The sequence below is a fragment of the Halichoeres trimaculatus genome, unplaced genomic scaffold, assembly GCF_033239565.1.
Source record: "Halichoeres trimaculatus isolate MK-OKI-2021-1 unplaced genomic scaffold, fHalTri1.1 fHalTri1_scaffold_6, whole genome shotgun sequence".
NCBI lineage: Eukaryota > Metazoa > Chordata > Actinopteri > Labriformes > Labridae > Halichoeres > Halichoeres trimaculatus.
This window is the reverse complement of record NW_027437184.1, coordinates 22,570,182-22,586,183: the sequence shown is the minus strand read 5'-3', so window position 1 is coordinate 22,586,183 and position 16,002 is coordinate 22,570,182. Positions and strand designations below refer to the sequence as shown.

The following is a 16,002-nucleotide window of genomic DNA, read 5'->3' as shown; positions in this document are numbered from 1 at the left end:
CTGTCTCTACAAACACAGGAGGGTCACATGCAGAGAGACTTTTGACCTTCAGTGATTGGTCCTCTCAGGTTAGCATGAGTGTCAGCACAGGTGAGACAGAGATAGGGGGGCGCACCACGTACAGTTTCATCAAGTTCATTTCATCAGACAAAAATTTTGTGAACATCCTGCTTCATATGCGAAGATAAATTCATCTTTAAAGCTCATTGAAAAGCAGCAGACTGAGAACTCTGTGTGAAACATGTTGCATAATAATTCCAGATTTATGGTGGAGCCACATTTTAAACACACTGAGGTCGTGCTGACTTACTTCCTGTTAAGATGTCACCTTCACACTGACACATATAAACACCTTTCTCTGTCTTTTGGTTGAAATCTTTTTACTACATTTGAAAGAAGCTCAAAAACAACCTTTAATTTATGAGACAGTTCAAACTTTGTTTCATAGAAGCTTTATTTATTGTAGCAAAACATTCAGGCGTACAGTTTGTATATTCTTATTTGACGTCTCTTATCCTGGAGGGGAAGTGTTCAGAAAAGTGCTTCAGAGTTTATTTACTCAAGAAAAGATATACACAGTCAATGCTCAAAACAGAAACACAAGCAGAGTGAAAACTTTTCATGAAATGGCAAAAAAAGAGATATGATTTTGAGTACTTAAAAAAATGTGTTGCTGTTTAAAAGCGGATTTGAATGTACAACAAAACTGTCAGTCTTTTAATGATTCCTCTAGTTAAGAGAATTCGTTCATTTCTGCAATCATTCAGGTTGGGTGCATGTGTTAATCTGAAACTATAACACTGTTTTCACTTTTCAATCATTGTATGTTTCACTGAGCGATTTCAGCACCAGATCAATAAATCAAGACAAGTTACATTTTGGACCAAATGTTTCAATCACTTCTGTCAATAATCTTAAAAAACATGGACACTGAAAGTCAACTTGGAATGCAGACACCAACTTTTCTACGGTTTGACACTGACACTTTCTCTCATCTCTACTTGTTTGCGCAGTCAGAGCAGAGGACGTCTTTTCCTCTGGCCACAAAACGTTTGTTGGCCAGACTGAGGGAGCATTTCTTACAGTTGAAGCAGTACTCGTGCCAGGAGCCGCCCTCGTAGTTCACCACGTTCACGCCTTTACCGAAACCTGACAGAGTGGAGACCACAACAGTTCATTAAAAAAGGCTGTGTGTGTCGGTTAAAAGCTTTTGTTTATTGTCAGATATGCTACTTTAATTGGTTGAAAATCTCCAGATACATACACCATCAACCTTATCTTATAATGATTTTTAAGTCAAAATTTGTGCGCAAAACAAGAATTTATAGTCAGTTATATCAGTTCTAAATATCCAAATACTTGAACAATGATTTAAAGACAAAATATAGTGTGTATAACTTTATTTTGGTGTGTGTTAAACCTCACCATCCTCACCATGAATTCAGAGTTACCTGTGATTGGGTTTTGGCAACCGCTGCATTTCTTAGCCACAGTAGTTTTGTAGCAGTCGACACAGAAGACCTGGTCCTGATGGTTGGTGAAACTCGTCCCAGCCAGAGGTTTTGAGCAGGCGCTGCACACGAAACAATGTCCGTGCCACGGCTGGTCCTGGTAGTTAACTCCTCCTGAGGTGATCGGCTGAATGTGGATGAAGAAGAGGAGCTCAGTTTATGACATTTTCTTTTTAAATTATATTGCTTTGGTAGAAGGTGTCTTATTTTTTGTATACATTTTTTTGTCAAATGGAAAAGCATGCTTCAAAAAAGTTTATAACCCTACAAAGTTTTTGTTTGTTCAGGCTGTTCATTTTTATTTCTTTCAAAGGAGTAAGTTTCTTGTCCTGCACCTTTTTGCAGCTGACGCAGTGTTTGGCAAACTTCTTGTCGTAGCAGGGGCTGCAGTAAGTGTCGGTCCCTTTAGAGAGGAAACTCTGCGTTCCTATTGGTCGTTTACAGCTGCAGCAGGTGAAACACTCATCATGCCAGGAGTTCCCTTTGTACTCCACACTCTCTGAGCCTGCAGGAGATCAGAGTCAGAGAGAAGTTGTTGGGAGAGCTACCATCAATGTTCAGCATGTCTTTAAAGTCCAACATGATTTATTTTAATAATTTTCTTTGTTTTATTTTAAAAACTCTCTCTACTTTTTTTTCATGAACCACTAACCAGCAAGTATGGGTTTGTAGCAGCCATGACAGCGAGTGGCGTCCTCTCTGGAGCAGCACTTCCCACACATGATGCGGTCGTCCTTTGTGCTGAATGGCTCCTTGGCCAGAGGTTTGTAACACTTGGAACAACGGAAACACTCTTCATGCCAGTACCGGCCCTTATGGCTGAGCTCCTGGTGGAGGAAGATACTGTTTCATAAATGTTTCAAGTAGAGGGACAAAAAATGACAAAATGTGCCTTCACACAGTAGCACACACACCTTTGACTCCACGGGGATGGGTCGATGGCACTGAGCGCAGGAGTTGGCACAGAACTTTGTGTAGCAGCGGACACACACTGGCTTGCCCTCATTGCGGACAAACTTCTTCCCCCCGAGGTCCTCCCGGCAGTAGAAACAATGTGCGGGGTCAGCCATGGTCGTTCAGCGGAAGATTCAAAACTACAACAAAGAAGATGCAACATCCTGATCATTGCTGAGTCGTGATAATGTGACATTCATCAGCTGACCTGTAAACCTTGTGAGCCTCAAAGCATAATTGCCTCATTCAGTAAATTGTAAATGAAATAAAATCATGAAAGAAATAACTGTATGAATATGAAAAATTATGAAAAGCATAACAAAATGTTTTTTGAACACCATAGAATGGGACAAAGACAACTGCGCTGAGGCCAGACTTACTAGTTAAAGAAAGCTACCTGCAACTGCCACAAGATGGTGCTGTAGGTCAATAAAAAGAAACCATCTGTGCTGTTTTTCTTTTATCATCTGCCCCAACACAAAAAAGCCTACCGCTGCAGTATTTGTATTTTAAGAAGGGTGTAGTCTCCAGGTGTGCTTTTGTGCCTACACCTGTGTGTTTGCAGAGAGCTTTATGCGCTGTGTGATATGATTCTTCTCACTCGTTCCTCTCGTCTCTGCCTGATAAGAACAGCTGATACCCTGCAGATAAATGTCAAAATCTGGATTTAGAGGCAGACAAAAGCCTGTAAGAAGTTTTTTTTTCTAAGGGGATTTTGGGGTGTGGAAAAAAATACTGAAGTTTCAGTTGAAAAGTTTCTAAGATGGAAAGTGTTGGCATGAAAACAAAAAATACTCCTCAGGGTTATTTTTATGTCTCATAGTTTTTCATCAGCCTTAAGCCACATGTTTTTTCTCATTTGGCTCATGATCTTGGAAAAGGCCAACAGCACATTTAAGAAGTCATGAGACAATCAAAAACCTTAAGAATATCAAGAACTAACAGAGTAAAAAAACAAAACAAAAAAAAGTAAATAAATTTGTTTTTGGTCGATTATTTCTTTGTTGTAAAAATGCTTCTTGGCAACAAATCAGGAAAGAAAAAAATGTTTGAGGGACAAGCAGCAGAGTGGGGTACACCTGCACCTGTTAAACATGTGCCAAATCTTCTCTACCAATGCCAAACATCTTATATTGCCGTTGGCTCTCTATTTTACGCTCTTCAGTGCATTTTTGTACATGATGGTAATCAAAAATCGGTTCCTGTTGAGAATCCATGAGAAATGTTTCAATTCATCGATATCGTTAGCCTTTGTCCTAACAATTCCCTTATCAATTCTTGTTATTGTGCCAGAGTCGCCGGGCCTTACATCGACTAGTCTGCTGCAGCTATCTTAGCTTAGTGGTTAGATAACGTTTCCCAAGAAAACTCTGATTCAGGATTTTCAGCTTGAAGTTTTACTGAAGAACTGACTTCATAAAGAAATGTACATTACTCTCTCTCAGGAGATTCATATTCAGTACATTTGAAATGGTATAAATCACCTTATTTACCAAAATAACAAAATAGCGCAAGCTTGATGCTAACGTATATGGAAAACTGCATTGATATGCTAGCAGTTAGCATACATCAGTATAACTTCAGCTTCAGAATAGAATTTCAACTTTCATCACATCAACTCTTTGTAAATAATACTGACAATTTCAAATGCCAAAAGCTAACAGGCAACTGAAAGGCTCATGGCTGACTTCATAACTACGGAAAGCTTCCAAACAACTTAAACCATTGCTATAACCACTTTGAGACACTAGATGGCTCACTTGAATTATTAATATATTACAACACAGTACATCAACGTCACATTGTGTGCAATTTTTATCTGTTTCTGTATAATTATGCCCAGAAATATCCAGACTCAGGGACCAATTACATTTTATTCACTTACAGTATAAACTCAACTAAATGTTGTTGACACAGTAAACATGTAAAGCTACTTTTCGTACCAAGAAAATTCACAACAGGAATTGATAGGGGAATCCATAAAGGATCAGATTGATAAGCAGAATTGATAAGGGCATCGGTATTGACAAAATCTCATCAAGTCCATCCCTAGTACTAATACTTTTAAACATACTTTTATTTTGTTTAAAGTTTCAAAGCAAAGTATTTCTTAAAACAAGTGATGAGCTGATGAAAAAATTGTATTTACCTTCATTCAACTACATGAAGATGAAATTTTGCCCCAGTTAAATCAAATCCAGCTTTAATGTATTTTTAAAACAACTGCCCACCTCCACCAGCTGCATATTTGCCCACAGAGCAGATTCACTCTAAAAATTAAGAGTCAGTTTTGCTCGTCGGTCCGTTTGTTCCTGAACTTGCTGTTCTCCTCCTGAGCAGCTGGGCTGCTGACATCACTCATTTGTATAAAGTGTGTTGTAGTGTTTTAGTGATTGGCTCTGTTGTCAGATTTGTGTTAAAGGAAGGTTGTGGACACACAGTTGGTTTAGCAGTGTAAGCGTGTCTCAGATACAGGTGCTGTAAGTCCCTGCTGCAGCGGTCCCTGGTTCAGCTCCCAGCCATGACCCTGTGCTGCATTTCTTCCCCCTCTCTCTACTCCCCACATTTCCCATCTCTCCTCTGCAGTGCTGTCTGACAAAGGCAACAAATGGCTTTTGGCTGCAGGAGAAGGACTGTACTTTTTGACTCCTGGCATTTGTACCAGAAAGTTCTGAAGTCCTGAAAACCTTTTTATGTAACTCTCTTCTCACGCAACAAGGTCCAAAAATCACTCTCCCTAAAATAAGACTCATTAAATTCCCAAACATGGAACCAAAATCACCATGTTGATCATCATAACTCACTCAGCCAGCTGTGATTACAGGCTCAGGATTCAAGCGGTAAATAATGCACAACATGATCACAGCCACACACACACACAAACACACACACACACATACGCACAAAGACATGTCGAAGAGAAGATGTTCAGGAGTCTGTTTGCGCCGTTATTCCCCACATCCAGTTCATGCTGGCTGACTGCGAGGAATGTGTGTGTGTGTGTGTGTGTGTGTGTGTGTGTGTGTGTGTGTGTGTGTGTGTGTGTGTGTGTGTGTGTGTGTCTGCTGAGTGAGGTGAACATATGAAGGAATGCCTGGTATGACTAATGTGGTTAGATCTGGAACCTTGACAACTCTTTGACATAATGTCCAAACACACACACACACACACACACGCACACACACACACACTCCACCTCTCACATGGACCACTCCCCAGGAAACCACTGAAACCCCAAACTACAGTGTTCCCCTCCTGGTTGGAGTTTAGATTCATGAGGAAGTTCTGGTTTTGGCTCAGGGTTGGTAAAACCACGAGTTGAGGCTACGTTCACGAATGGCCGAGTCTTCCTTTAAACTTTCTTTAAACTCAGAGCAAAACCAGAGAGGAGTAAGTGTCTCCTACTTCATAAAGATAAAAAACTCAGTTTCAAAATTAAATTTGTTTTAATTTTTTTGACTTTGGCTACTTTTTATACCAAGAAAATTCACAACAGGAATTGATAAGGGAATCAATTCAGAATCAGATCGATAAGCAGAATCGATAAGGGCATCAGTATTGACAAACCTATCAATTCCCATCTCTAAAGGTGAACTAATGTTAAGAAGGAGAACATGGTATTCATGCTGAACCACAACAAATACTTTCAAAGGTTCATTTATTTCTCCAGCAAAACACAGATTTTGTAAATCTGCAAATCTATACAAAAAATAGTTTGGGGAAAATGTTTTGACATTATTTGGAGGTTCTATCTTTTTTTTTTTTTTTACATCTTTCCAACCCCTTTATTCAAGTCTGACGTAGCTACTCACTTTTGTAGATTTTTTTAAAGAACTTAGTAGTTTTACTTACTGTCAGTAGATTTTTTTTCACCAACATAACTGTACTAGTAAGGCATGGTAAATCCCAAAAATGCCAGCCATATTGGAAATATACTGAGCCCAGCTAGCTATCAGCTCAGCTGGCAAAGTGCTGAAATTGAGGCTTGTTTGAGCAAAATATGTAACAAAGACCTGAAACGTGAAAGCTTTGGCCCAAAAATTCTTACATTTTGGGTCAGTTATTACATGTCAGGTCATTGTAACATATCACAAGGCCATAACCCTGCCGTCAAACAAAAAATTGAAAAAAATATTAAACTGGGTAAAAAAAATACAGAATAAAAAAATCCCCCCCCCCAAGTTAAAACGAATGAAATGTAAAACTTGTTTAACAAGAAGTCTAGTAATTTTTTTTTCTTTTGCCAGTCTCTAATGGACAGTGGAGGACCTGCAGGTTTTTGCAGCTCAACATCAGCTCAAATTTTCATGAACAGAGGCCGTCTCTTTATCATTGACACGTAAAGCCAGTCAAAGCCAGTCAAGTGACCGAATCACACCAAGTGAAAACAAAATAACCTTCTAGTGTTGATCTGTATTGTTTTTATGTTCAGGGGGGAAGAAGAAGAATAGATTTGACAGTCCACTTTAGCCTGACGAGAGAGCCAGGGTTTTACTGCTGTAAGGTTAAAAGAGCTTCTGTTAAGAGGTTCATCAAACAACTTTTTCTGCTCTCATCTCTGCAGCAGACAAAGAGGCTACAAACTGACGCCGACATCACGGGCTGGACAAACATCCTCCTTTCGGTGACCTGCTAATTCTTTACTTTTTAGTGTTTGTTCACAGGGTGAGGTCATTCATCCATCCTCACTCACAGACAGCAAGTCAAGACGAGCAAAGGTAAGGTGTGACATTTACCTGTTATCTTCTATTTTCCTTCCTTTCCATTCCTTTACGACAAGAAGTTTTGTTCTAAGCTTCACGTCTCGCTTTTCTTGAAATGTCCACTGGAAAAATTTGTGATTCAGTGAGTTCACTGGAACACTGTGAGGGTCTGAGTCTGCAGAACAGCTAATTAAAATGCTTGGCTACGGACGTGGTGCAAACTTTATCTGATGGGAGGCGAACAATGGCTGACAGGAAGCCAGCCAGTATCCACACAGGTTACAGGAGAATAAATCAAGTTACACTGACGTCAGAAGTCTCTGAAGGGCAGTGTTTCAGCATGTCTTCACTTTGTTTTTCCACCATAAATATGCTGACAGCAGGAGTGTGTCTTTTCTTGTAGCTAAGCTGCTGATACAAGAACACTGACTGTTATAGATCTGGTTGAATGTGAAATTGGGATGTCATTCAGTCAACAGTAAGGCAGCATGGGAGGGTAACACTGCAGCTAAGGACAAGCTGGTGTGTGAATGTGAGGAAGTAAACCTAATATGGGTGGGAGAAAAAATCAAAATATGATATACAATTACAAAAAAAGGAATTCTTTGTCAAAAAAAATCTTTTTTTTTCCAAATTCAAATTCTTCATTTCAGTCTTTGTTTATAAACTGGATAGAAAAAAAGTTACCACTTTTCTCCAGCAGAGGGTGAAATGTTTCTCTCTGACTCACGTGATGTGCATTTTATGAGAAAATATGGCTCCTGTTAGTCTGTAGATATTACCATCATCATTTACCTTTTTCACATGGTCTGGTGTTAAAAAAGCAAACTATAAATCACAAAAAATCAAAAAAATCAGAGATTTCCAATTTAAATGGAATCAGCACCCCAAAAATCATAATAAAATCGAATCCCGAGAATAGCATATCGTTCCAGCCTTAAAACCTATACTTATAGTAATATCATTTTCACATATTGTCCTGATTTCCTGATGGAGAACCATATAACACTATATGGTCTATAACCATGTATAGCTCTGGTTCTTGTGGCTTCTGTTTGGTGTTTGAAAAGTTTTGAAAACAAGTTTTCAGACTCATAAAGAAATTCCCAAACCCTTAATTAGCAGAGTTATACTTCCAAGTATTACCGAATCTATGAGATAGAGCAGGGGTCCCCAAACTTTTTCCCGTCAGGGCCAAACAACTTTTCCCTTCTCTGATGGAGGGCTAGGATCAGTTTGTCAAAAAAAAAAGCGTGACGATCGCAGAGGTGTCCAAACATAAATATTTATTGTTTCCCAGAAAGCCACATATGACCAAATATTAATAACCCTTTCTGGGATCTTGACAGAGAAAAAAAAAGAAAATAAATAATAACACTATTTATGAAATAAATAATAACCAAATAACCCTTTTCAGGTTTTTCACAGAAAAAAAGACCATGAAATATTAACTTTCTTGTAGACATCACTGTTTGCAGCTCTCTCTCATTAACTTCACTGTAAAAACCAGAAAGTAAGCAGGCTAAGAAACCAAACTAAGGGATACAACACATACCAGCACAATACATTTCACTACCAGTATGGTTGTATAAGAGGATTTTTTTTTCAGATAGGGCACAAACTGCAGAAGGGTGGAATAGAAAGTTACGTTCTGTGCATGTGTAAGTCTCGATCACATGGTAAGACTGAAAAAATAAAAAATAAATAAAAATGCGACTCTGGTATTGTTCGAGGGCAAAATGTGGAGGCGGTCTGTATCCGGCCCCCAGGCCATAGTTTGGGGACCTCTGAGTTAGAGTGATATAAAAACAGACACATTATAGGATATAGTCTGCGACACATGGGTTGAAGATTGATTTGTAGTCCCGATATTATTGTGAAGTCATTCTTTTGTTCCTGAAGCAGTTTTACAGCCTACCTTCTGTAGTTGCCATATTACTCAACCTTTGTTTGATTTATTGACTGATGAAGCAAAGAAGCGAAGCTGAAGCAAGCTATGAGTTTTTTTAAGCTAACAGCTACATCATACCTGCCTGTAAGTCAGGGCTGGTATGCACATCCCGTCATTAGCAATGAAAACAAATTGTTCATACTAATGGTGAAAAATAAAAATCGATTAGTGGTACACATGAACCAGGTTAACGCCCCAGATAGGAGTACTTAATTTAACGGCGGTAGACTCCATCGCTACAGCTGCTAACAAAAAGGTTATGCACCTGTTTGGCTGTTTTTAAGATAGTGGAGATGGTGCCCATAGGTAACTGTTCTAGAAGAGTTCAAGAAACGTGTGAAGGGAACAGGTATTGAGGGGTTGAATCCTTGAATCCTTTGAAAAGCATGATGATTCATACACAGCAAATTTAGATTTAGGAGTCATGACATTTTTCCTTCTCTTATCACTATTTATACCAAGTACGTAATTGCTGGATAGAAATTTTCTCTGTACTTGCCTCACTTTCATGGTGCAACCACAGACTGTTAAAAAAATGGACGTCCATTTGCTTGGCTCAAACTGAGTTCTCCTCAAAAACTGCTCCCCCTGGTGGCTGGCTGCAGTATAGGTTAAAAAATCCAGCTTTCAAGCCAATCCAGATAGGCTGTGGTCAAACTTTAAAAAATTAATGCTCCTCGTAGAAATGTTTCTCACGTCCGATTGTTGTAGTGATATGTAGATATCATTTGGTTATCTTGTATTCAAGTCCTTTGAAAAGTTTTGTTTTCATTAGTTCTACAAGGTTAAAAACGAGGCTTTATGTAACATTTAATGATGATTGACAGCTGCCATTCTCTTGTATTTTTTCGGGGATTGTGAAATTTGTCAGGAGGTAGAGTCAAGAAGTGTTTAGACTCTCGAAATATTGTTGTTTTGTCACCCGGCTTCACTCAGATTCTCCCAGAATCCCTTGGCGACTCTACTGCACAGACTCTGGCTGCAATTGCTGCCAATGACTGCGCCTGTGACGGGGGTATTTTGGCTTCAAAACTGTACAATAATAAATGGCGGAGCCACGCTGTCCACTCTATATACAGTCTATGGGTGCTACTAGTTAACCAGGGTACTTTTTGGTAGTTGTGCATGCGGCTAATGCTACGGCAAAATGGGATGTCCCATGATGGTATGGCTTAAGACCCATTTTGTGTAATGACTGGATGCACATATATACATATTCCAAGGTCAGTGGTGCCTCTAGTTATGGAGAACTCACAATATTAATATCTTCTAAACAGGGCTACCTGTTTCCAAAAGGCCAATCCAAAAACAGAAACAAATAAAAAACAAAGCCTAAGACACTAAATTTAGCTGACTTGTAGCAAACTAGACCACCTGTTACAAAGATACAAATTCAGCTGCCACTAATAATGTTTATTTAAACTTTAATCTCAATTTGTTTAATATTTTTACAAAAATGGATGAAATATGTGATTTAAGTAGTTTTTCATTTTGGAAGGCACTTTGTGAACAATTGCTTTAAGCCACTGTGTTATAAGATAATTCACCCCTTGTGCATAGTATCTCGTTAGAAATGATAAATTCAAGCTAAACTGGGTTTGTCTTACCAGGCTGTACAGATGTTAAGCTCTGCTTTAAAGATTAGGGATTTAAAATGGGTGTGTTTGAGGCTTCTGTTGCTTCTGGAGCCAGCCTCAAGTTCACTCTTGAGAAGCGAGGTTTTAGCTCTCCAGCATAGACGTCATTTCTCAACCTCAGCCTGAGGTTGCTGCTTGGATATGATACATGTCACTTCCTCTCTGTCTCTCTTCTTGTTTCCTTTCCTGCCCTAAAGTGGCTGTATCACTAAAGGCAACAAACAATAATCAAAAGAGGTAAACAAAGAGGATGATGGGTTCATTGATAGAGGCTTATTAAGAAGTGTTCTGGTGCAAACACACTTTTAAAGAATTGCTCACAAGTTTAAAAGCTCTAGGACATTTTGAAATTAAGAACAATGGCATCTTTATGTTTTAAGACTTGAAGGCTAGTTTTATCATGGTTCATGGTTTTTATGACTCAGGAAGACTCTCAAAGCAGTTTGATTTATATGAAGAGGAGTCAGCATGTTGACTCGATGAAAGATCGATGAAAGAAAATAAACGCAACATCCTCCTGAGTCATGCAGTCAATGATAAGGTTTTCATTCCTCTATTTCTTTCATTTCTCACTCCTGGGCTGTCATTTTTCAATCACCTCTTCTCTGACTGTAAAAGCAGCTCTGTGGAGTCTCTCATCCAAAAGTCTGTGGTGTAAAGCCAAAACACAGAGGTGACATCATTCATTACAGCGGAGAGGAAAGGCACGCACATGGGAACATGAAAGACTCACAAAAAAACAAGAGAGAAAAACCAGAGAAAAAAAACACAGCTCTGTGGATTACAAGACTCAACAAACTGAAATAGAAAGTGTCTGCTTATATCTACCTTACATTTTGTGGGTGGAAGGCTGTGTGTGTGTGTGTGGAAGCGTGTCCGAGTGTGATGGCATGAGCTTATTGCTGAAGAATGTCGCGGGAAACCGAGAAACAGGAAGTCTGTACAGAACGGTGAAGTTGGCACCGTGCTGCCAAACACACACACACACACACACACACACACACACACGCACGCGCACACACACAATTTATTTTCCAAATGCAGCAGCATTTACATTGACTTCTCAGTAATGCTTAAAGAGTCATGCACTCAAACCTTTGGCTGACCTGCAGACACACTCACTCCAAACCCTAAAACAACTTGCTAAAAGATGCTAACAGAGAGGACTATTTCAAATATGATCTCACAGAACTTTCCCATTACAGAGTCTTCAAACTTTCCCAGAAATAAATTAGCATCAGGAATAAAAACTGAGCCAATAGATCAGCTAAACATCCGAACTCCACATCAGCTCACAAAATTATTTGATTTGGCCCTCACGATCACATTCCTGACGGAGGCATGAAGCCGGTCAAGCAGATCTGAGTAGTGTAGAGTGAAGCTGAAGAAACACAGAATGTCCTCTTACAACAGGACAGACGTGATGGTTTTACCAGAAGCTGCAGGTTAGCTGTACCTCAACCTCTACATAACTGTCTGTCCTGCCTCTGCCTGCACCCTTCTTCTGTTTCTACTCTTGTCTTCTTCTTTTCTTCCCTCCATTCAGAGACTGAGCCGTCTTTCAGAGCAGAGCAGAGCAGCTGACAAAACTGGAATCCAGCAGCAGCAGCTACATATGACCAATTTCCATTTCCATGAATATCTATGGCACTGGGGAACTGCCAACAGTGCAGTCCTGTTGGAGAACGACTGCATGTTGAACTCTGTTTAAATGGTTTTGTGGTGTATTTAAGCCCCCTGTGCTGGTCTAAGGACTTGTTCTGGTCTGAGTTCATAAATCTCCAACCAACAAAATCTCTGCAGATCTTGTTTCCAAACCATTCTGTCAGATTCTAACACAAATAATGGACACACAAAATCCTAACAAGAGCTCAACTACTGATCCAGTTAGGAGCCAAGAAACACATTTTGTGCATGAGAATAAAAACCTGGCATTTCCTTTTTAGGGTTTCAAACATTAGGTCGCACACTGTTGGCTTCCTTGTTTAACAAGATAGACCAAACACAGAAATATGTTAAAGAAAATTAAAGCATTTTAGGTGCTTTACAAGTTTCCAAACAGCTTTAGTATCTCCAGGTATTACGTTTGCCCTCAGTGTGGATTTTGTTGATGGTGCAGAGAGTGCCGACAAAGAAGTTGCTCCAAAATATTAAATTTTTCTGATCTGCTACTTAGACTTTTTTAAGTATGGATACTTTATTTGAATGTTCCCTAAAAAAAACTCTACTTTTCACTTCATTGTATTTCTAGCAATGCTTTAAAATTCTCTGTTAACTGTTCTGCACGGATTCCCATGTACAACCTTGAACGAGGAAAGCATCTTGAGGTCTGTTGCTTAACATTTTCTTTTAGTCCAGATTAATGACGTTTGAAATTCTTTTAGTTGCCATTTTTTTCCCACGGTGAACTATCCATTTGCAGTGGATTGCAGTAACCCTCCCAGTATCAGTAATGTTTTTTTCTGGGTTGAAGACTCTATTTTCCATGAGCACCATCAACCATTGTCTTGGGGGCAAGGTGTACATTTGTGTTTTTGGAAGCAACTGAATGGAGAGGGGATCTTGTTTTATCACTGCTTTTCTTTTTTCTAGACAACTTTACCCAGAATGCAAAGCAAACAAGTAATGTACCCATTCTTCGTTCCATAGCACCATTGTCTGAAACATGACGGCAATAAAACTTTGCAAACCTTTTTAAGCTAGTGTACCAACAAGGCCAGATCTTGCTTCTTACTTGGTCAACAAGGAATTTGGGGTGTACTGTAAATGCCATATATGGATTTGTGTTTTTCCAGGAAAGTCCATTTCGACAGCAGACAATAGGAATTAGCATTTAGAAATAAAAAAAATCTTGGTGCAGATAATTTCATTTTAATTTAAATATACAGTATATTGCCTTTCCTGTCCTGGGTAGCACAGATGTTGTGATCGGAATTTTTCAACTTGAATTTTTGGATGTGTTTTTTGATGAGTTGAATTTAAAACTGAATTTGACAAATTGAACCCCAATCTTTTTGTTGATGAGTTATGATCTTGAATTTTTTTATCTGAATTTTCAATAGGTGAATTCAGGACAAAGAAATCCAGATACATGGTTTTCATAGCAAAATAGTTCAATGCTATAAATTCAGTGGTGTTTTTCTTTCAGTATTTAACTTTCAGTGGCCGTTGAAATTAAAAAAAATTATGTCTCTTATTTGCCTCCATACTCACAGCCCCTTCAATTTAAGAGATCTGAAATAATACTTTCTAAACAAACATAATGTTGCAAAATGTACATCCTTGATTTTTTTTGACTGCACTCAAGCATGATGAAAAAATGTTTTCAAGATTTTTTTAGTACTTCAGCAGTATTTAACCTCAAGTAACAGAGTTTTACTTTAAGAGTTATATTTGATCAGAAGGATCCCATCAGTTAGTTGTTCTTTGTCTGCTGGAACAGTAAGTGTAGAGGTTATAATCTCCTGATTGTCACTCACCAAAGCACATCGGGACAGTCTTTAACAGCTCCAGAGCAGAGACAACACTCTGCCAAGCTCCCAGATCAAAACCTACTGTACTTTCATGTCGTCAGAGCCCTGAAACCTCAGAACACCATTAAAGTCTCCACTAAAAGTATGGGTTTATTCCCCATTAGGGATCCATGAAAAACAGAAACATCGCGTCTGTAGCTCATTTAAACTCTGCCCCATAATAACACAACAGGCAAAACACAACCAGGACTTACCATGACATGGAGCAAGACAAATTGTGTAAAGTTTTACGAGCCTGTGATGTATTTTATGGGAGTGAGCTCATGGTAATTTCTTTAACATGCAGGCAGGAGCAGAGAAAACTGCCCCCCTGTGGTCCTGATGTGCAGCCTCTGTGTGTGTATACGTGTGTGTGTGCTTTTGAGTGTGTCAGGCTACAAAGGGTCACTCACACATATGGGTCTGTCTTGGTTTATTTACTGTCTGTGTGCATGTGCAGTTCTGAGCGCTGTTAGAAAAACTTGAAGTACCTCCACATGACTGTTCAAATAAGCGGTAGCCTTTAGTTTGTAGGGGGAAAACAATCAGAGTTATGAAGACAATTTTTCTGACTTTGCAACATTTGTGAGGGCTACAACTTTCCTGTAGCTTTCTGTAATTTTTTTGTGGCAGAACATCATGTTTTCTCATCATTTTTGTAAATAATCAGACTTTATCTTAAGAGTAAAAGAGGACAGTCATGACGATCTTATTTAATTAACTGCGACAAAACAAGAGCACTAAAGTCGAATGAATCATTAACACTGATGCAAACACACACACTCATACACTCACACACAAGTAACAAAGGACAATGAAACAACACTAAAGGAATTTTAATTGACTTCTACAGTGCATTTTTAGGCTCAGTGGTTCCATCAGGGAGTGAAAAAAGGAGGCTTCCTAACTGGAAACAGATTTCAGAAGCAGCTTTGGCCTCCACAATTCTGCATGTAACTGTAGCTCTGGCTCACACACACACACTCACTCCACACTCACACACACACACACTCACTCACTCACAGTTTACAGACAGATAGCCAACGCCCCAGACAACTTTAAGACCTGCTTCCTGTCCAGATATCAAAATACAGCTTTGCAAGTGAAAATGACCATGAAATTTTAACATGTGTGAAAGAGAAATGTGATACTGTACTACTTTTGCTCATGAAGCATGGCGTATAGGAAATGGCATTGGCGTCATTTTTAAAGAAACGACTTCCAATGTTAATATTTTGCAAATTCCAAATTTAATGTGTATGATTCGCATTTTAACAGCACTTTGTACATCTTCCATGTGGTAAAGCAAACTTAAATACAGTCTTGGGTTATATCTGAAATATAAGCGAAAGAAGAAGCAGGTTGTGTTAGACAGGAAACAGCAGTAGACAGCGGAGCTCAGCGGCCAGCTTACCGGGCTCAGGTTGATGTCTGCACCGGGGATGAGCGGGCGGAGACCCCTCAGCTGTGCGGCTGCAGCGGAACTCTGCTTCAACGAGACCCTCTCACGTTTTAAATACGGACTTCCATCTGCGGCTGCGTGCAGTAAGCGAAAACCGACAGGCACACACCGGATGTAACAGGCTTTACCTTCAAAATAAAAGAGGAAGTAACGGGATAAGGAAAATGTTCGGCGGAAATTTTTCATTAGTATTTATCAAGAGTTGAAAATGTTTGCGTTTTCACGATATTTTGTTAGTTTTATTTATTGTCTAAATATTTTAAAACACTAAT

General features: G+C 39.1%; 1 protein-coding gene across 2 annotated transcripts; it reads right to left on the bottom strand.

Moving 5' to 3' along the window:
* Positions 1-468: 468 nt before the first annotated feature.
* LOC141791652 (four and a half LIM domains protein 1-like) lies at positions 469-15,799 on the bottom strand. Of its 2 annotated transcripts, none has more exons than XM_074672258.1 (6): positions 15,683-15,799; positions 2,426-2,605; positions 2,164-2,338; positions 1,847-2,016; positions 1,452-1,638; positions 469-1,149 (listed from the first exon to the last, which is right to left on the bottom strand). In XM_074672258.1, exons 2-6 carry the CDS (start codon positions 2,579-2,581, stop codon positions 998-1,000), a joined length of 840 nt encoding a protein of 279 aa, XP_074528359.1. In that variant the 5' UTR covers positions 2,582-2,605; positions 15,683-15,799; the 3' UTR covers positions 469-997. The 2 variants fall into 2 exon arrangements, with proteins under 2 accessions (XP_074528359.1, XP_074528360.1); XM_074672259.1 differs by lacking the exon at positions 15,683-15,799 and adding an exon at positions 7,202-7,323.
* Between the last annotated feature and the right edge of the window lie 203 nt (positions 15,800-16,002).